The following is a 21899-nucleotide window of genomic DNA, read 5'->3' as shown; positions in this document are numbered from 1 at the left end:
AGGAGAATGGAGGGGCTTACAATTTCCTGTAGAATAGTAGCTGCCTATTACCAAAGCAGGGTACCAGAGGCAAGGCAGGCTCCTTATCCAAGTCAGGGTCGCCTTCTTCTCATTGTGGTTGATTTAGATTGGCAGCCTCTGTTGATACTGATAACTGCCTGTGTTTCCCTTCCAGGGAATTTTCATGGCCGTGTAAATCAAAGGGCAGGACGAGGCCTAATATACTTGGTACAGTGTCCCACTATGAACAGTAACCACTCTTTGCTCAGGTGTTACCTGGCTTTCTGGCAGCATTTTACGGAGGTGTCAGGTGTGAAGGATCCAATTGCAATACAGTGATGGTAGAAAGTATATACTTAAAATTGGAGGCTTTTGAAAGGCAGATAGCAAATATTATACATGGCATATCAGACCTAAAGAGGGGAAGCTGGAATGTTGAGACTCCAAAATCATTCCTAATAAGTCAGGTTCAGGTTGACCTACTTTAATTAGTCTGTTTTTCAAAGGAATATCATTGAAATTCTCTGAGTATAGCATATATGCAGGTCCAAATAGTCTTTTTCATTATTTTTGTGCTTGGCCTGTGTTTGATTAGAATTTCATTAGAATTAGATTCTTCACTGTTCCACCTGTTTTTTTTTTTTTTAATCTCCTGAATCCTATAAAAATCACTCCTTGCGGGGGGGGGGTGTTGGGGGGGTGGCTGAGTTGTTAAGCATCTGCCTTCAGCTAAGGTCATGATCCCAGGGTCCTGGGATTGAGTCCCTCATCAGGCTCCCTTCTCAGCTGGAAACCTGCTTCTCCCTCTCCCCCTACCCCTGCTTGTGTTCCTTCTCTCGCTGTCTCTCTCCCTGTCAAAAAATAAATAAAATGTTAAAAAAGCAAAAACAAAACAAAACAGTCCTTGCTTCAAGAAAAGAATAAACAGAGAATGCCAAGGAGTCAAGTTTTTTATCAGTATTTTCGGGAAACATGCCCCTTCTTTGTACTTTTGTTCTTCTGTATAAGCATCCCATTCAGCATATCCTTGTTACATTAATAATGCAGCTCCAAGTGGGACAGACCAAGCCAGATGTGGTCTCTGTCTTTAAGAAACTTACACTCAAGAACGGATATGAGTCAAGCACACAAGAAATAGAACTGCCATCTCTTCCATAGAGTAGGATGCCTGGTAAAAGTGGTTGAATTGAGGTGTATAAGGACCAAGAGAGGAGGACCAAAGCTTCACTTGGAGGCAACATTTGATTTTGAGGAGTGAAAGATGTAGGACCAGAAATGAGAAATAGGCTTTGCGGGTTCAGTTGGTAGAGCATATGACTTGATCTCAGGATTGTGAGTTTGAGCCCCACGTTGTGCATAAAGATGACTTAAAAAATCTTAAAAAAAAAAAAAATAGGCTTTGGAACAGAGGGCAGTGCTTGGGGTGGACAGATGAGGTGTTATTTTCTGGAGAAAGGGAGAAAAAAATTCAAATAAGGCATTACTTTGAGCTGAGGTGGGGGAGTGTTACAAGTCCAATTAGTGGAATTAGGTGTGTGATAAGGAATGGAGAGAAGGTGGGAAGAGAAAATTAGAATTTCAGAGGACCCTGATGTTAAGGCTGAGAGGTTTTGACCTGATTTTGGCATTGAGGACCTTCTGAAGGCCTTTGCAGAAAGGCGTTATGGGCTAAAGCCCAGGTGTAGGAATGGAGAAATTGCCTGCAGCAAGCAGGACGGAAGTGAGGTGAGACCAGTTGCATTTTTGCTTTTTTCCAGGCAGGCAGTATTGAGGACTGAGGACTTGAAATGGAACAATGATTATGGGAAGTCAAAGTGGTAGTGGTGGAAGGGAGACCCATGAAGGGGCAGAATTCCCTAGAACTTGAAAGCAGTCTTGCTGTGAGAAACAAAGGAAGTAGGAGAATTGTGTAACCACAGGGTTTCTTTTCTTCTCTTCATTTCGTTTCTTTTCTATTAGAGAGGAAGGGGTGGAGGGAGAGAGAGAGAATCTTAAGCAGCCTCCATGCCCAGTGCAGAGCCAGACTCGGCTCCATCTCACAGCCCTGAGATCATGACCTAAGTTAAATCAAGAGTCAGATGCTTAACCATCTGAGCCACCCAGACGCCCCAACCACAGGGTTTCTACCTGTATTTAGGAGTGTAATTTTGTTTTCATCACCAAGATTGAGGTAACTGGGAAAAGAAGATTGGACAGAGATTGGAATGATGTCTGGAAGATGTTGAATTTGAGATGGAAGTAGAGAATAGAATTGAGGTGTATCAGAAGTTTTAGAACAGGGACTGGGTCAGAGAGAGATTTGGGAATGACATTCATAGAAGTGTTTTTTTTGTTTGTTTGTTTTTTTAAGAACTGAGATTCCCAGAGATAGGTAGAGTATTAGGAGATGAGGGAAAAACCCAGCCTGGCTGGGAGTGATTAGGTGTGGAGGTTGTAGCTAACGAGACAGACAGCAGAGATCAGCACATCGGCGTATTTTGTTAGGGAGCTAAGTTAGAACAAAAAATATCAAGGAGAAGGTGGACTGGATTTTGTGAAGGGAGGTCATTGGTGATTTCTGAGAAAGTTTTGGTAGTTTGGGCAGAAGGCAGGTTGGAGGGATTTTAAGCAAGCCAGTGGGTATACCTTCTCTTTGAAACAGGCCAGAGAGAACAGTAACCAGAAGAAAGCGTGAATGTGGGAAGATTTATTATTTTAAAGTAGGGGCACTCTGCACTTTATTGTAGACTGAGAGAAGGAAGCCATTAGAGAGGGAGAGAGGAGGTGTGGGATACCACAAGTGGCAATACTGTATGAATTGAAAGGTGCTAGAGGACGTGAGGTTAGGCCTAGCTGGAGGGAGAGACCATAGTAGTAGGAGCTGCTGTTTACTGAGTGCTTCCTCTGATGCCAGACCCCGTAAGAGATGCTTGCTGAGATACTGCATCCCCTGGAGAGGAGTACTGCCCTGGAGGCCTGTGGTGCCGCCTCCCGAGTCAGTGAGCTGTCTGCTCTTTTGTCTGTTGAGTATGAAGCACAGGATTACATGGGACACTGCATGTAGCCCCTCTGTTGCTTTCCTTGGGGATCCATTTCTATTTGCATGTGGGTGGGAAATATATTACAGTATTAGTTGTCTTCGTTAACAGTAACTGCTTAATGTAATTTGCCAAAGTTTTGTCCACAGCCAGTGGCAGGTGTTTTTTGTGTCCTCTCAGCACCATGGGAGATCTCCTTTCGACCTTTCTTTTTCCTTTTGACTTTCGTGAGGGTGGCACAGTAACTTTTATAAAAGATTTTGAACTGAGGAAGGAAATTTACAATCCTTTACATAAAGTTACAGGTGACTTAAATATGTCATGACTTACTAGACAAATCTCTCCTCAGAGCTCTTAAGAATTGTTTCTGAGACTGCATTCAGCCTAGAAAATGACACATGCGGCAGAGAGACTGCAGAGAGAGCCCGGTGTGATTTCCTTTCTCAAGCTGTGGCAAGACATGTACTTGAAAAAGATGCTGGATTTATAGCAAAGTTAAAGGAAAAGACAAGAGTAACATTTTCTTGGGTCATTTCAGGAAATGACCTGATGTTTGTACTTCTCACTTCTTGTCAACAAGTCTGGTTGTGTGGCCAGACTCCCAGAAATCAATTTGTAATTCTAGGCTTTCATTTTCATTTTGTCCCATAATCACTTGTAATTTCTGTCTTTCTCACCAGTAGAGGCTGGTTGGTTTTAACACTTTTCCTGGGCCAAATGTTCCCCAAGGAAAATTTTCCAAAGCCTTTTTGGTTGCTCCCTGGCATTTGCATTTTGTACATCTTTAACCACATTAGATTGAGAGAAATTATTTCTTGAGAATTGAGTGCCTTCTAGGAAGGAGGTATTCAAAGCTGGCAGCCTTATTTTTGAACCAGGGATTTCCTGATGAATTTTGTTTGCATCCCATGAGGCCCTGGTTGTTTGACTTGGGGCACAAACCAATACAAGTTGGGCCTGAAGAGGTGTGTAAAGTATATAAAATCTAGAAGTGAATTTGAGAACATGAGAAAAACAAAATGATTTACAAATCCTATCGAGATGTTAGCAGTCAGACTGAACCTAGAGGAACAATTTTTTTTTAAAGATTTTATTTATTTATTTGAGAGAATGAGAGCACAAGAGGGAAGAGGGTCAGAGGGAGAAGCAGATCCCCTGCTGAGCAGGGAGCCCGATGTGGGACTCGATCCCGGGACTCCAGGATCATGACCTGAGCCGAAGGCAGTTGCTTAACCAACTGAGCCACCCAGGTGCCCCTAGAGGAACAATTTTTAAGAGGTAAATCCATTAGTGTCTGTGCCCTGGATTCTGAAAATGAGGTAATCTCTCTCCTTTCTCATTTAAGAAATGTTTTTTGGTTTTTGGTTTTCTTGTATTTATTTAATATCTACTGCATGCCCACTAAAGTACCAAACTGAATAAGGCTGCAAAGAAATTTAAGATACGTTCTTTGATCTTAGGTGATTTGCAGTCCAGTTGGAAGACAAAACACAAGTGAAACTACAGGACCTTGAGACCGGTCCCATATCCATTAGGAATCCAAAGCAAAAAAGGAAAGGGGAGCTGAAGGGGTGGCCAGAGTACTGGGCCATAGTTTAAAGGCTGGTCTCAATATAATACTGTTTTGATTGCATGCTCCTATTGTTTGTTTCTTTTTTAAAGTAGGCTCCAAGCCCAACGTGGGCCTTGAACTCACGACCCTGAGATCAAGAGTCACATGCTTGCTACTGACTGAGCCAGGCAGGCACCCCTGCATACTCCTGCTGTTGAAAGAATGATATCAAGCACATTTCCTGTTTATGCTTATTATTGTACTTTCATTATTAGTATTATCCTCAATCTAATGCTTTTGTGCAAAAAAATAAAAGATCTTTAAAAATCACTAGATCAGTTTTGGGTTTGGTTAAAACTTCATAAAGTCTGTGTATATACTTAGTGAGGCACATACTGCCGTATGTTAAGCATACTGAGAACTCACAAATGCATGATGGCAGCACTGTGAGCCCTTCCCATTATGGGATCTTCTGCTTAGGAGTTTATGCAATTAAAATTTTAAAGATAAATTCCTGGGCGCCTGGGTGGCTCAGTTGGTTAAGCGACTGCCTTTGGCTCGGGTCATGATCCTGGAGTCCCGCGTCGGGCTCCCTGCTCAGCAGGGAGTCTGCTTCTCCCTCTGATCCTCTTCCCTCTCGTGCTTTCTATCTCTCATTCTCTCTCTCTCTCAAATAAGTAAAATCTTTAAAAAAAAAAAAAACTAAATTCCTTAGGTTTTCTAGACTTAAAAATGTGGTTCTTGTGTTTCTTTCATGTACCCCCAGTGAATTATACCTGCTCCAGTTTGGGAAGCATTCCCTTTAGATAGTCTGGTTTTATGAGTATGTATTGTTGAGGATTAGTTTGACTACAGGTAACAAAGATCTGAAAAATATCATCTTAAACAAGACAGTTATTTTTCACATAAAGGAGTGTAGAAGTGTAGGCAGTCTGGGGTTGAGATGGTGGCTCCCAAGAGCAGCTAAGATCCAGGCTTTTTCTACCTTTTAATCCTCCAACTCCGGAATGTGGCACTTACGTTCTTCATCTACACATCCATATCTTCACATTCCAGGATGGTGTTCAGAAAGCAGCCTTGGCTCCAGGTTTAAGCACCAGGAAGGAGGCAGGGAATGAGGAAGGACATAGGACTTAACTTTAAGGAAGACTTCCTGGAAGTCCCACAAGCATTGCTGATTACATCGTATGGGCTAGAGCTTTGCGCAGTGGCAGTATCGTAGCCAATGAGGTTTATCCGAGGCGCGATTATTGCTAATTGAAAACTTTTCCCATCGTATGGGCTAGAACTTTGTACATAGCCATACCTAATGTAAGGGAGGCTAAAAAATGTAGTCTTTTAACTAGGCAACAACATACACAGCTAAAGATTGGGGTGCTGTTCTAAGAGGGAATGGTGGAAATTGGGGTGGTTGACCATTAATTAGTCTCTGGCAAATGGAAGGATTCTGGAGGTTCTTTTTTTTTTTTGGTAACAGCTTTATTGAAATACACTCCATATACCTTAGAGTTTACCCATTTCAGTGTACAATTCAATGTCATATATTCATACTATATAATACATTCATAGAGCTGTGGCTCTGCATCCATCTCATGACAGTTTTGTCATCCCCAAAAGAAACCCCACTGTTCCCTTAGTAATCATTTTCTTTCCTCCCTCCTCCAACTCCCTTAGGCAACCACCAACCTATTTTCTGTCTCTGTATTTTCCTATTCTGAACATTTTATATATACATATATATACACATACACATACATATATATACACACACACTTTTTTAAGATTTTATTTGACACAGAGCACAAGCAGAGGGAGGGAGAAGCAGGCTTCTTGCTGAGCAGAGAGCCCGACATGGGACTTGATCCCAGGACCCTGGGATCATGACCTGAGCCGAAGGCAGACGCTTAACAACTGAGCCATCCAGGCACCCTGTATTGTGTTTTTGTTTGTTTGTTTGTTTTTGTTTTTGTTTAAATTTTAATATGGGGCTTGAACTCATGACCCTGAGATAAGAGTCCTGTGCTCTACTGACTGAGCCAACTAGGTTACCCTGGAAATTTTATTCAAATGGAGACACTCAGTATGTGGTTCTTTGTGGCAAGCTTCTTTCACATATGTAATGTTTTCAAGTTTCATTCACACTGTGGTATGTATCAGCACTTTTTCCTCTATTTATTGCTGAACATCATTCTATTCTATGGATATATATACCACATTTTATCCATTCATTAGTTGTTGGATGTTTGGTTTGTTTCCGCTTTCTTTGGGGGGGGAGATTTTATTTGGGTGCCTGGGCGCCTCATTTGGTTAAGTGTCTGCCTTTGGCTCAGTTCATGATCCTGGGGTCCTGGGATCAGGCCCCACAGAGGGCTCCCTGCTCCTGGGGGACTGCTTCTCCCTCTCCCTCTGCCTGCTGTTCCGTGTGCTTGTTCTCTTTCTGTCAAATAAAATCTTAAAAAAAATTTTTTTTTTATTTATTTAGAGAGTGCAGGAGCAGGGGGAGGGGCAGAGGGAGAGGGAGAGAATCTTCAAGCTGACTCCTTGCTGAGTGCTGAGCCCAACATGGGGCTCGATCTCATGACCGGAGCCGAAACCAAGATTTGGACACTTAACTGACTGAGCCACCCAGGTTCCCCAACTGTGATGAATATTTTTTTTTTTTTAAGATTTTATTTATTTATTTGAGAGAGAGAGAATGAGAGAGAGAGAGCACATCAGAGGGGATAGGGTCAGAGGGAGAAGCAGACTCCCTGCAGAGCAGGGAGCCCGATGCGGGACTCGATCCTGGGACTCCAGGATCATGACCTGAGCCGAAGGCAGTGGCTTAACCAACTGAGCCACCCAGGCGCCCTGTGATGAATATTTTAATGCTGCTGAACGTTTGTGTACAAGTATTTGTGTGAACATAGGTTTTCATTTTTCTCAGATGTATGTCTAGGAATGGAATTGCTGGGTCATACCTATTCAGATCCTTTGCCCATTTTTTTTTTTTTTAAGATTTAATTTTTTAGAGAATGCATGAGCGCAGGGGGAGGAACGGGGGGGGGGGAGAAAGGGGGATAGAATCTCAAGCAGATTTTGCACTGAGTGCGGAGCCTAACGTGGGGCTCAATCTCACCACCCTGAGATCAGGACCTGAGCCGAAACCAAGAGTCAGATGCTTAACCGACTAAGCTACCCAGGCACCCCCCCCAAATCAATATCCTTATTGCAGTCTCATGAGAGACCCTGAGCCAGACCATCCAACCTAAGCTGCTTTTTTGTTGTTGAGTTCTAGGGGTTTTTTATGTATTCTAGATACACATGCCTTATTAGGTATGTTATTTGCAAACATTTGCTCCTATTTGTGGGCTGTCTTCTTGTTTTTTTTCTTTCTTTCTTTTTTTGTAAAACGTAGACTCGACACCCAGCATTTGGCTTGAACTCAGGACTCTGAGATCAAAACTCATGCTGAGCCAGCCCAGCACCCCATGTCTTCTCATTTTCTTGATGGTATCGCTCTCTCTCTCTCTCTCTCTTTTTTTTAGATTTTATCTATTTGACAGAGAGAGACACACAGCGAGAGAGGGAACACAAGCAGGGGGGGTGGGAGAGGGAGAAGCAGGCTTACCGCTGGGCAGGGAGCCCAACGCGGGGCTCAATCCCAGGACTCTGGAATCATGACCTGAACCGAAGGCAGACACATAATGACTGAGCCACCCAGGCACCCCTGGATGGTATCTCTTGAAGCACAAAAGTTTTTGTTTCTTTTTTAAGATTTTATATATTTATTTGACAGAGAGAGACACAGCAAGAGAGGGAACACAAGCAGGGGGGAGTGGGTGAGGGAGAAGCAGGCTTCCTGCAGAGCAGGGAGCCCGACGTGGGGCTCGATCCCACTGGGATCATGACCTGAGCCGAAGGCAGACGCTTAACAACTGAGCCACCCAGGTACCCCAAAGCACAAAAGTTTTAAAAATTTTGATGAAAGTCCAATTACCTATTTTTTCTTTGGTTGCTAGTGATAAATATATATATATTTTTTTTAAATTTATTTATTAGAGCAGATGAGCATGCATGGAAGGGTGGGCCAGAGGGAGAGAGGGAGAGTGTCTCAAGCAGAGTCCGTGCTGAGCATGGAGCCTGACATAGAGCTTGATGTCAGGACCCCAGGACCCTGAGACCCTGACCTGAGCTGAAACCAAGAGTTGGACACCCAACCAACTCTGCCACCGAGGCGCCCCCAGTATATTCTTAAATATATTATTCACAGTGGCCAAGAGGTGGAAGCTACCCAGTGTCTATCAGTGGATCAATGGATAAACAATGTAGTATATACACATATAGTAGAATGTTACTCAGTTTTAAAAAGGGAGGAAATTCTGACACATGCTGCAACATGTATGAACCTTGAAGACATTATGCTGTGTGAAATAAGCCAGTCCCAAAAGGGCAAATGCTGCTTGATTCCACATCCTTCCACATGAAGTAGCTAGTGGTAAAATTAATGAGCCACCCAGGTACCCCTGGGCCTGTAATCCATCTTGAGTTAATTTTTGTATATGATGTGAGGTGTAGCTTTCTAACTTCATTCTTTTGTGTGGATCTATTGAGTTGTCTCAGCACTATTTGTTGAAAAGACGTTTTCCTCCATCAGATTGTCTTGGCATCCATCACTTGACCCTAAATGTGGGGGCTTATTTCTGGACTCTCAATTCAAGAAGCCAGCTGGTATTTTGATAGGGATTGTCTTGAATCTGTAGAATGATTTGGAGGATGTTGTCGTTTAACAGTATTGTCTTCCAAGTCTTTTCATTCGTTTAGATCTTTCTCTCAACAATGTTATGGAGTTTTCAGGTTTTTTTTTTAATTTTATTTATTTATTTGGCAGAGAGATAGCACAAGTAGGCAGAGAGGCAGGCAGAGGGAGAGGGAGAAGCAGGCTCCCCACTAAGCAGGGAGCCCGATGTGGGGCTCGATCCCAGGACCCTGGGATCATGACCTAAGCCGAAGGCAGCTGCTTAACCAACTGAGCCACCCAGGTGCCCCTGTTTTGGAGTTTTCAGAGTGTATTTTGTACTTTTGTTAAATTTGTCCCTGTTCTTTTTGAAGGTATTGTAAATGAAATTGTCTTCTTAATTTCATTTTCACTTTGTTCATTACCAGGTTATAGAAGTACAATTGATTTTTGTATGTTCATCTTGTATCCTGCAACCTTACTGAATTTGTTCTAATAATTTTTAGTGGATTCCTTAGGATTTTCCATATATATATAAGGTCATGTCATCTGCAAAATAAGATAGTTTTATTTCTTCCTTTTCAGTCTGGATGTCTTATCTCATTTTCTTGCTTAATTACTCCGGCTAGAATCTTCATTATCATGTTGGATAGAAGTGGCAAAAGTGGCCATTCTTGTCTTGTTCTAATCTTGAGGATAAGCTTCCAGTCTTTTTACCCTTAACTATAACAGTTAGTTTGTGGCACCTGGGCAGCAGTCAATTAAGCATCAATTCTTGGTTTCAGCTCAGGTCGTGATCTCATGGTCCTGGCATAGAGCCAGGCGTCAGGCTCCACACTCAGCACAGAGTCTGCTTAAAGATTCTCTCTCCCTCTCTCTCCCCCCACCCACTCTGTTCTCTCTCTGTCTGTCTCTCAAATACATAAATAAAAATCCTAAAAAGAAAAAAAGTATAACCATTAGTTGTGGAGTTTTGGTGTCAAGTGGAAAGTTGTACTAACATTTTGTATTTGGGTGTGCTAATAGAGGCTTGTGCCCCATGGTCAGAAAAGTGTGTGTCATAGCCTGAGGCTATTAATAGCTTCTTGTGCGTTCTAGATAACACCTTTGTCTCATGTTTCAGCATGGCTGCCATCCGGAAGAAACTGGTGATTGTTGGTGATGGAGCCTGTGGCAAGACTTGTTTGCTCATCGTCTTTAGCAAGGACCAGTTCCCAGAAGTGTATGTACCCACAGTGTTTGAGAACTATGTGGCAGATATTGAAGTTGATGGAAAGCAGGTGAGTACACTTTTCATAACAACTGGTTTCATTTTGCATCTTAGGCAAAGATGTTCATAGAGCCCGTAGAGAATTAGGTCTTTTTGTCTCTTCAGTACACAATATAATAATAAACATGTTTGAGAAATCCATTCTGTTCCTGCCATCATAGCCCAACTTTGTTCATTTTTAACTGCTGTCATCTAGACTTTAATCACATCCCTATGTATTTTACATAGGGAAGCCTCTTTACAGCTTTATTTTTGAAATTTAGTTTGTTGCCAGATGGATAACGCTAAATTGAATCTCTTCGTATGGATGGACTTCCCCAGTTCTGTCATATATCATTCAGTGCTGAAGTATGAGATTACTAGGTCAAGAGGTCATTTTATGGGTCTCAAAAGGGTATACTGATGTACACCACCCGCAATGTGACATTTAAGTAATAGCCTCATATTTAATTTTTTTTAATGGTGTTTTACTTTAACATAAATAGGCTGCCACCATTGCTTCAATTACCTGTCACTGGCAACAAGGACAGTGTTTCTTCGTGTCTGTCCTGAAAGTCCACTGGCAAGACCGGAGCAAAACTCTCCTGGAATTAGAGTTTATATGTATATATTTTTTAATTTTCTGTTCCTTTTTTTTTTTTTTTTAAGATTTTATTTATTTGACAGAGACACAGAGAAGGAGCACAAGCAGGGGGAGTGGGAGAGGGAGGAGCAGGGAGCCCCATGATCAACCCCCCTGGGCTTGATCCCAGGACCCTGGGACCATGACCTGAGTCGAAGGCAGATGCTTAACGACCGAGTCACCCAGGCGCCCCTTTTTGTTCCCTTTTGTGTCAAATAATGTCTTACCCAGCTCCTGTACAACTTTTGGAGAGGCATGAAATTCCCACTGCAGATGGGTCAGCTGAAAAGAAACTAGAACAAGGGGCTCTTCTCCAATATATCCAGTCCTCTTGGGCATTCATTCACATGTCTCATGCTGCTAGCACGAGACATTATGGCCCCCATAATTCCATGCCCTTTCTCCTTTCTCATTTTCCTGCTTTACCTATTACCCCTTTCTGTCCCAGTGCTACCTAGCTTCAGTTTGTGGCACCGGGTATGGAAAGCACATTAAGCCAGCTATTCAGATTTCTAGGGTCCCTGAAATAAAAGTGCTTCTTAGCAACTCAGTAGCCTACAAGTTGAGAGAGGGTGCTAGGAATGTTCATTTAAGAGTATACAGTAATAGTCTAGGAAACCATCCAAGATTCTAGGTGATTGTGGTCCCAGGAACAGACCTACCAAAGTTGGAAAAGCCCATTCTGACAAGAGATAGGGCCAACATCCCAAAGCATTTATCAGGAGATAGGGTTGGATGTGTCTGACTGAGCACACATGAGGCTTGGAGGGGCCAAGGTAGTACGATTAGGCAGAGAGTGAATGAGCTGTACCATTCTGAGGTTCGTTCTGTTGTGAGCCTTGGGCATCAGTGTATTAGAAATACACATACCAAACCAGTAGTGTGTGTGCATGACAGAAGTGCAGTGGGTCTAGTGGAGGTTGTGAGTGATGCATCCTAGGGCAGAGGTTGAGGGTGGAAGAGATAATTAGCCATCAACTTTAAGGAAAGAATGATATTTAGAAATTTTGAAATATGGGCTGTGAAGGCTCTAGGAAAAAAGGGTATTCCGAGTACTAGAAGGAGAGCTTTTGGCTCCAAAGCCTCCCTGAGCAGAAGTATTAAAATCCCACTCTGGTTGTGAGAAATCACAGGGCTGTCTGCAGTGCTGGACAACATGGAAGGGGACCTGTGTTCAGAGCCCAGGCATCAGTTTGCCCTCCTTCCACAGGAAGGTGAGCAGGTTCCCAGGTGTGAAAGGAGTACCTTGCTCTCTTAGTGATGCTTTCATTCATATCTTTTTTGAGCAGAAAAGGCAGGTCCAGAGACCTTTCTTGTCCACTGAGACCTTGCCTAACGTCCAGCATGATGGTGTCTTTTCTTACCCACCTACTCAAATGTAATCTTTTTTTTTTTTTAAGGTTTTATTTATTTATTTGAAAGAGAGAGTAAGCATGAGTGCAGGAAGGAACAGAGGGAGATGGAGAAGTAGACTCACCACTGAGCAGGGAGCCTGATGTGGGGCTCAATCCCAGGACCCTGGGATCACAACCTGAGCAGAAGGCAGATGCTTAACCGACTAAGCCACCCAAGTGCCCCTCAAATACAGTCTTGTCTCCGTTTTTGCACATTGGAGCAGAATGATGAGACAAAGGAAACAATTGAGTTACAATGTATTGGGAAAAGTTACTCAGGTCTGGTGTTTCCTTGTCTTGCTTTGTACACCTGGTAGAATGTTCTTTATAGTTTGATTTTCCTTGTTCATCTGCTTTTCTATGTAGAATGTTTATAATTAAATACTATGCTTTTTACAAACTATAAAGTTATTTTTTGACTTGGTATTTTAAATTATGTACTAATTATGTACTTTATTATATACTTTATGTACTCTAATATTTTGAGAAATTTCAACCTAAAACAATTTTTTTTTTTACTTTATTTGAGACAGAACGAGAGAGCGAGCACATGAGAGGAGGGAGGGTCAGAGGGAGAAGCAGACTCCCTGCTGAGCAGGGAGCCCGATGCGGGACTCGATCCAGGGACTCATGGATCATGATCTGAGCCGAAGGCAGTCGCTTAACCAACTGAGCCACCCAGGCGCCACAACCTAAAACAATTTAAACACACCATCCAGCTCAGGCTTGTTTTACTGTTTTGGACAGTTTGCCATTTGAATGTACTTTGGTGAGTACCACTTTGTCTGAAAGTGGAGAGGATTAACCTTGCATTCTTGTGTTTATTTTTCCTATCACAGGTAGAGTTGGCTTTGTGGGATACAGCTGGGCAGGAAGATTATGATCGCTTGAGGCCTCTCTCCTATCCGGACACTGATGTTATACTGATGTGTTTCTCCATTGACAGCCCTGATAGTTTAGGTGAGTAACTCTGCAGCCTGATGTTTGTCACTGTCTGTGTGCCTGGCTGACACCTGGTTTCTCAGGTCATTTCTGTGCGTCAAGTCATTGAAAAGCAAACATGAACTTCATAGAAGGAATCATCAGTGACCAGAGTCCTAGAGCCTTGGGACTATAAAGCCTGGGCCCTGGGTCACTTTTCAGCCTAGGTCTCCTATGTGTCTACCTTGTAAAGTAGGTGGATTCCAAATACAAAGCCATCTTTTCTACTAAAATTTGAGGAAGGCTTTTTTAGGTGCTCACACCTTTTTTTAGTACTTCGTATTGAACCTGTTGCTTCCCAGTATCTAAACTGGTGATTTGCCGTTTCCTGGTAGTGTGTTTGTTTGTTTAAAGGTTTATTTATTTATCTGAGAGAGAGAGTGCGCGGGGAGGGTCAGAGGGAGAGGGAGAGACGCAGACTCCCCTGAGATCAACAGTTGGATGCTTAGCCAACTGAGTCACCCAGCACCCCTCCTGGTAGTATTCATTTTAGCCGTTTTCTAAAGTATCTTAGCTAATAGAGAGAGACTTGAACGTCAAGTTCAAGTTATTTTCATTTCACCAGCTCAGTTGGTCACATGTCTCAGAAGCCACCTTCCTTCAGAAAAAGACCAAGTAAAACACTGACCTCACACTCTCTGAAGCAAGGCACCAAGGTCTGAAACAGAACTTACTTTCGGTTTGTACCTAAGAGGATAAAATGTCTCTCTTGGTGATGTAGTGCGCTGTCTTTACAAGGTAGCAGTCAGGCCAAGAATATTGTCATCATTAACACAAACAACCTTGGAGGGCCTGCTGGTGATGTGGGCTTGCGCTGGCCAGTTAGGGTTATATGATCTTTTTTTTTTTTTTTTTTGGTCATGGTTATACTCAATGACAATATTTGGGTGCTCCAAGATTTTGAGCCCCTTGATCAGGGTTATGCATCCCAAGGCATCAAGCTGAGACTGAGCCCTCTGTGCAGTGTCTCCCAAGACTGAGACAGATAGAGCAGGTACTCTCTGCCATTGGTTCACTTTGGTTATTTTCAACAGTTGTTTCAGTTTTGGTTTCTCAAACGAACCTGACTTCCTTTGGGGGTCTCTTGGAAGGCCCGAGAAGATGGGGCATAGAAAAAATAGAGCCATGCGACACCCTCCCTTCACACACACATTGTGGACTTTGTCTAAGTCCTGTGGGAATGCAGAGGAATGCTGCCCTATATCTCATCATCCAAGGTATAATCCTTTAGGGACAAAAACACTTCAGAGGCAAAAGTTATTTTTCTCCATGTTTCCTCATCTCAGAGGAGGTTTTTAGCACCCCTCCCTTTTTTTAAAGTAGGCTCCACACCCGGCGTGGAGCCCAGTGTGGGGCTTGAACCCTGAGATCAAGACCTGAGCTGATAATCAAGAGTCAGATGCTTAGCTGACTGAGCCACCCAGGTGCCCCTCTTTAGCTTTTGACTTCTCTTTACTAGCCATGACTTGTTTTTTGCTGGCCCTTCTCCCAGAGGGCAGGCCCTGGGGAGGAGAGCAGAGGTAGAAAGTAAAGAGGCAAAGGAGAGATCTCTGAAATACAGATACACCTGGGGAGAGGGTCTGATGTTGGAGGATGCTCTGCCTTCCCTGGAGGTCATTGCAGGAGTGTGGTTGGGTGGAACCCCTTTGCTGAGCTGACTTAACTAGCTTGGTTTTGCCAAGTTATGCCAAAGTCCTTTTAAAAGTTCTGTTGTCTTGGCTTGGATATGGGGAGAATCTCACCAGTAGTTTGCCCAAGTAAAATGTGTTATGGGAACTCAAAAAGTGTGGATCAAGAAAATGAAAAGCTAATGTCAACCTAATGTTAAACTTTGTTTTACTTGATTGGATGTTACTAGACTATGGTCCCATATGTAGGTATAGGGTAACAAGTTTGATCAGGAATCAGAATATTGATGTGAAGGTTTCAGCCCTGCTGCCAGCCAACCCTGTGATAATTTTACTTTTTGAGCGTCTGTTATCTGGACTGGCAGTTGTTCTAGAGTCTATATTCTAGTTGAGACCTGGGGTAGCAAACTTGTAAAAGACCAAATAGTAAATATTTTAGGCTTTGTTGGCCATATGTTGTACCAAACTTGGCCACAACTACTCAATTTCACACTGTTGTATCACAAAAGCAGCCCAGAATATATATAATGAATGAGCTTGGCTATGTTCCAGTAAAACTTATTTTAAGAAAAAAAAGTTGTTTTTTTTTTTAAGATTTTATCTATTTGAGAGAGAATGAGAAATAGAGAGCACGAGAGGGCAGAGGGTCAGAGGGAGAAGCAGACTCCCTGCGAGCAGGGAGCCCAATGCGGGACTCGATCCCGGGACTCCAGGATCATGACCTGAGCTGAAGGCAGTCGCTTAACCAACTGAGCCACCCAGGTGCCCAAGAAAAAAAGATTTTATTTATTTTAGAGAGAGAGTTTGAGAGAGCAGGGGTGGGGGGAGCAGAGGGAGGGAACGAGAATCTGAAGCCAACTCTGTACTCAGCACTGAGCTGGACAAAGGGCTCAGTCCCACCACTGTGAGACCATGACCTGAGCTGAAACCAAGAGTCGGATGCTTAACTGCCTGAGCCACTCAGGCTCCCCAAAGATGCTATTTTTTGAGAGAGCGAATGAGTGCATGTGTGCTCACACAAGCAGGGGGAGCAGTGGAGGGAGAGGAAGAAGCAGGCTCCCCACTGAGCAGGGAGCCCCATGTGGGGCTCCATCCCAGCACCCTGGGTTCATGACCTGAGCCAAAGGCAGATGCTTAACTGACTGAGCCACCCACGTGCCCCTTATTTTTATAAGTATTTTTTAAAAGTAGACTCCAGACAAGATTTTATTTGCTGACCCTGATCTAGATGATAAGGATTTCTACTCTCTAGCTTTCTGGAATTCCCAAAGGCCCTCATACAACCCCACTGTAAATCCACACAGAGTGATAAGGCTCAATGTTATCAGATTATTTTGGGGGTGGGAGGTACTATAGGTGATTGCCATCATTGGATTAAATAAAGTTTTAGGGGCGCCTGGTTGGCTCAGTCATCAGTAAAGCATGAGACTCTTGCCTCAGGGCTGTGAGTTCAAGCCTCATATTGGGCATGGAGCCTACTTTTAAAAAAGCGGGGGGCGGTGCAGAAAAGAAAAAAGTTACATTTTAAAGTTATTCATGAAAAGAGAAGGCAAGACAGAGGCAATTCATTTTAATATATGTGTCCTGAATTCCAGGGGGTGAGGAGACTATTGGAGTAATAATTTCATATATTCAGCAAATAATTACTGAGCACCTATTTATGGAAGAAATTTCTAGATTAAGGGAGACAGAAGAGCAAAAACAACAGTAAATCCAAAAAAAAAAAAAAACCAATCTGATAGCAAGAAATTTTACAAATAGCATTCTTAGAGGTGGGTATGGAATGGGCCATGGTAGTATTCTGTTTTAGAGGATGACCATAGAATGGTCAGCAACCCTACTGAAAAGGTGACTTCTGGGAGAGACCTACAGGATCTGAGGGAAGCAAATACAGATATCTAATAAAAGAACCTTCCAGGTAGGGGGAACAGCAGATGCAAAGTCACCAAGGCAGGAAGAGGAAGGAAGGAATCCAGTGTAGCAGAAGAGGTGGGAATGAGGGTTGCAAAGCCATGTGCTTAATGGTGTGGACTTTTCCTTTCATCATGAGTGAGTTGGGAGCTGGATTGTGAGAAGGATTGAACAAAGGAGTGATGTCTCACTTACCTTTTAAAGTGATCACTGTCACAGCTGAACTGAAAAGTGACCGCAGGTGCAGAGGTGAGAGCAAGGTTCAGGCTGAGGTTGTTTGGCGTGGTTGTTAGATGGGTTGGCCCTTTTCTCTGTATTACTCTGTATTGTTCTGAGGACTGGAACACTGCACTTCTTGGAAACCTCTTTGTTTCAGAATAAAACTTTTGAGTTTTAAGTTGTGACATTAGTAATACAATTGACTCTATTGTTGGCTGTAGCAAAGCACAGTCAAGTGTCCATTTTGTGTGCTGAAGAGTAGTATGTATAAGTTTCCTGACCTTACTCATATATCTTCTTTATCTGATACGGTCTTTCAGCCAGAAGACAGAGCATCTTTCCATATTCTAAATAACTCTTGCCTTTTGGTAATTTGTCTTGAAGTCAGAGAATGAAGTTTACTTTTTTTTTTAAGATTTTATTTATTAATTTATTTGTTAGCGTGCACAAACAGGCAGAGCGGCAGGGAGAGAGAGAATCAGGCTCCCCACTGAGCAGAAAGCTCGACATGGCGCTCCATCCCAGGACCCTGGGATCATGACCCGAGTTGAAGGCAGACGCTTAACCAACTGAGCCACCCAAGGCGCCCCTGAACAATTTATTTCCAAAATATAGCCTCAGATTACAAGCAGACTATTTAAATGATTGTCAATAAGTACTTTGTATGCATTGACTCTGAATAACCCTATGTGAGATAGGTAATACTGTTATCCCCATTTTATAAAATGCCTGACACTGAGATGCAGATGCCCAAGGCCAGGTTGTGGGAGGTTGAACCTGGGCCACTTACACACCATGATGTACGTCCAACCTTTGTAAATTAGTACAGTATTGGCGAGAAGCTGGTTATCACTCATTTTCTTTTTTTTTTTTAATTTTTTTATTGTTATGTTAATCACCATATATTACATCATTAGTTTTTGGTGCAGTGTTCCATGATTCATTGTTCATAACACCCAGTGCTCCATGCAGAACGTGCCCTCCTCAATACCCATCACCAGGATAACCCATCCCCCTCCCCCCCTCCCCTCTAGAGCCCTCAGTTTGTTTTTCAGAGTCCATCATCTCTCATGGTTCGTCTCCCCCTCTGACATACTCCCCTTTTCTTCCTCTCCTGTTATCTTCTTCTTTTTCTTTTTTTCTTAAAATATGTTGCGTTATTTGTTTCAGAAGTACAGATCTGTGATTCAACAGTCTTGCACAATTCACAGCGCTCACCGTAGCACATACCCTCCCCAATGTCTATCACCCAGCCACCCCATCCCTCCCACCCCCAACCACTCCAGTAACACTCAGTTTGTTTCCTGAGATTAAGAATTCCTCATATCAGTGAGTTCATGTGATACATGTCTTTCTCTGATTGACTTATTTCACTCAGCATAACACCCTCCAGTTCCATCCACGTCGTTGCAAATGGCAAGATCTCATTCCTTTTGATGGCTGCATAATATTCCATTGTGTATATATACCACATCTTCTTTATCCATTCATCTGTCGATGGGCATCTTGGCTCTTTCCACAGTTTGGCTATTGTGGACATTGCTGCTATAAACTCACTCATTTTCATAAGTCATTCTTGAGCCATTTGAAATACCAATAACCTACACTATGGGGGTCATGCTGAAGGTCCAAAAGGAAGGTATCGAGAGAACATGGGGACCCTGGGCCAGCTGCAGCCCTTGAATGGAGACCCTTTCTGTAAGATGTAGTCAGAATTACTAGCCAGCAGTGACAAAATGGTCCATGGATAGCTTCCCTCCTTGGGTCAGGTTGTACCGTTGTGGAGCCACCTTGTGTCCTGGATCCTTTGCTCCTCCAAAGGCTTTAACTGGGCCCTGCTTCTACAGGAACTGAGTTCCTTAGTGGGGACTGAGGAAAAGCTGGTGATTCTGTGCTTAATGGAAGGGGGTTAGATTTTTGCCTTTTTCTGTGCTTTTGAAACTAGTGAGACTCCATTAAATGTTGAGCATACTTTTTTAAGTAGTTTCCTTGCAATTTAGGGCTCTTGGACATTGTTCAGGGTAGAATTGTATATCCAAATTTTGCTGCTTTCAGAAAACATCCCAGAAAAATGGACCCCGGAAGTCAAGCACTTCTGTCCCAACGTGCCCATCATCCTGGTTGGGAACAAGAAGGATCTTCGGAATGATGAGCACACAAGGCGGGAGCTAGCCAAGATGAAGCAGGTATTGTCTGGGGCAGGGCTCTGTTGTCCTGTAGTATTCTAAAACCCAGGGCCGAAGGTTGGTTGTTGAGGGGGCCCAGCAGAAACTCACAAGCCAGGCTATTTCAGAGAGTCCCAGAAGCCTTTCTTTCTCCACCTGTCCGTCATTCACTGGGGCCTGCTCATAGGGTCCTTAAGACTCCATATTCATGTGAGATGGGAAGCTCTCCAGTGAGGTAGTACTGTGCTTCCAAGGATTGCCTGCCTGAGAAGGGACTATCAATAGCAGTAGTCAGTACTCCAAATGCAGGAACTTTTTATCAGGCTCTTGATTTCCCTCTCTAGTTATTATCTTGGTATATGTGAGGCCAAAGATTAAATTGGTGGCAACTAAAGGATCAAGAAATCCTGAGGACAAGGAGTCCAGAGAGCCCTGATGCCTTTATAAAAGGCATGATGGAGTTCGCATCTTGGCTTCTGAGAAGCCAGGTGGCCCAATGGCAGGGCTTCCCTAGTGCAGGGCAAGAGCCTTGAGGTCTTCAGCCCAGGTTCTTCCACTGAGGTTCCTCTCTGAATGTTAAGGTCAGGATCTGTTTCCTTCTAGAGGCATTCATTCCTCTGTGAAGCTAACTACAGGAAGATCCAAGTGCTTACCCTGGACTGAAAGCTTGAATCATTTTGCCCTTGATTCCCTCCTAAACCTTGCAGGGCTCTCTGGCTTCTCCCTTCTTTCTCTCTTCGTCCCAGAGAAGAGCTTGTTTGATAGAGATTTTATATTGGGGTAGGGAGGATCACTGCATATGATTTTCATAAGACAGAACTCAAATCTGGGTTTGGCAGCTTTTAAAAGAAATCTTTTAAGCTGAATTTGAGTACTTTGCACTTACTTCATATATGTGACACTTAACTGAAAGTGCTCTTTTCTCTTTGTTAGGAGCCGGTGAAACCGGAAGAAGGCAGAGATATGGCAAACAGGATTGGCGCTTTCGGTTACATGGAGTGTTCAGCAAAGACCAAAGATGGAGTGAGGGAAGTTTTTGAAATGGCCACAAGAGCTGCTCTGCAAGCCAGACGTGGGAAGAAAAAATCTGGGTGCCTTGTCTTGTGAAACCCTGCTGCAAGCACAGCCCTCATGCGGTTAATTTTGAAGTGCTGTTTATTAATCTTAGTGTATGATTACTGGCCTTTTTTCATTTATCTATAATTTACCTAAGATTACAAATCAGAAGTCATCTTGCTACCAGTATTTAGAAGCCAACCGTGATTATTAATGATGTCCAACTTACCCGACCACCGGGGTCCTTCTGACACTGCTCTAACAGCCCTCCTCTGCACTCCCACCTGACACACCAGGCGCTAATTCAAGGGATTTCTTAACTTCCTGCTTCTTTCTAGAAAGAGAAACAGTTGGTAACTTTTGTGAATTAGGCTGTAACTACTTTATAACTAACATGTCCTGCCTGCCATCTGTCAGCTGCAAGGTACTCTGGTGAGTCCCTACTTCAGAGCTTTACTCCTTAACAGATTTTATTGGCATAGCTCTGTGATGGGCATCCAGTTTTTTGAAAATGCTCATCCAGAAAGGCCCAAGTCCATGCAGCTGTGGCAGAGTTACAGTTCTGTGGTTTCATGTTAGTTACCTTATAGTTACTGTGTAATTAGTGCCACTTAATGTATGTTACCAAAAAATAAATATATCTACCCCAGACTAGATGTAGTATTTTTTGTATAATTGGATTTCCTAATACTGATATTTGTCATCCTGCAGAAAGTGTATTGGTTTTTTAAAAAAGAAAGTGTATTTGAAAATAAAGTCAGATGGAAAAATTCATTTTTAAAATTCCCGTTTTGTCAGTTTCTCTGATAAAAAAGATGGCCCATATCACCTGTTTTTGGCCCCACATATTCCAGTACCCCCTCCCCAGAGCTGGGCTAAATAAATAGGAATTTGGTTTCATGCCTGAGGCACTTAGACACTTCAGAAGGTGGCATGACCTGTCTCACCTGGACTGCAGGGTCTGGCTCTAGTTCACAGTGCTCTTTTTCCTCACTGTATCCAGGTTCCCTCCCACAGGAGCCACCAGTTCTCTTGGGTGGCACTCTTTCTTCTCTCCAGCTGACTGAACTTTTTTTCTGTACCAGTTAATTTTTCCAACTACTAATAGAATAAAGGCAGTTTTCTAAACTTCCTGTATCCTGGTGTTTGTGTTGCTCTCTCCAGGGCCGGGAGTGGGAGGATATATCCAGCTTAGCTCTCCTTGGAAGTTTCCTTCAAAGTGCAAAAACCAGCTTGCCCCCATTCTGACACAACCCCCCCCCCCAATTTGGCACTAACCTGGCTGCTCCTAAGAAGGTGGAAAGGATCATTTTGTGTCAAAGTTCACAGTGGCCTAGTGTGGGGAATGCATTGTATGGAGGATACAT

The 21899-nt window shown here is 43.1% G+C and overlaps 1 protein-coding gene and 1 non-coding gene across 3 annotated transcripts in view; both read left to right on the top strand.

Moving 5' to 3' along the window:
- Positions 1-21669, top strand: part of RHOA (ras homolog family member A) — a 62827-nt gene extending 41158 nt beyond the window's left edge. For both annotated transcript variants that reach the window (XM_025885566.2, XM_025885565.2), the window contains 4 exons: positions 10410-10566; positions 13412-13532; positions 19367-19497; positions 20410-21669. In XM_025885566.2, the coding sequence (XP_025741351.1) occupies positions 10411-10566; positions 13412-13532; positions 19367-19497; positions 20410-20583 (582 nt within the window). In that variant the 5' untranslated portion in view covers position 10410 and the 3' untranslated portion in view covers positions 20584-21669. The remainder of the gene's footprint in view (positions 1-10409; positions 10567-13411; positions 13533-19366; positions 19498-20409) is intronic.
- On the top strand, positions 5766-5904 carry LOC112834332 (U4 spliceosomal RNA). The gene has a single exon (XR_003210856.2). It is a non-coding gene; the product is annotated as a U4 spliceosomal RNA (small nuclear RNA).
- Positions 21670-21899: the final 230 nt, after the last annotated feature.

Source organism: Callorhinus ursinus, unplaced genomic scaffold, assembly GCF_003265705.2.
Source record: "Callorhinus ursinus isolate GAN/ISIS: 27379988/994484 unplaced genomic scaffold, GSC_fseal_2.0 scaffold15, whole genome shotgun sequence".
NCBI classification, from domain to species: Eukaryota; Metazoa; Chordata; class Mammalia; order Carnivora; family Otariidae; genus Callorhinus; species Callorhinus ursinus.
Note: the sequence above shows the minus strand (reverse complement) of the source record. Positions and strands in the feature narration are given on the sequence as shown.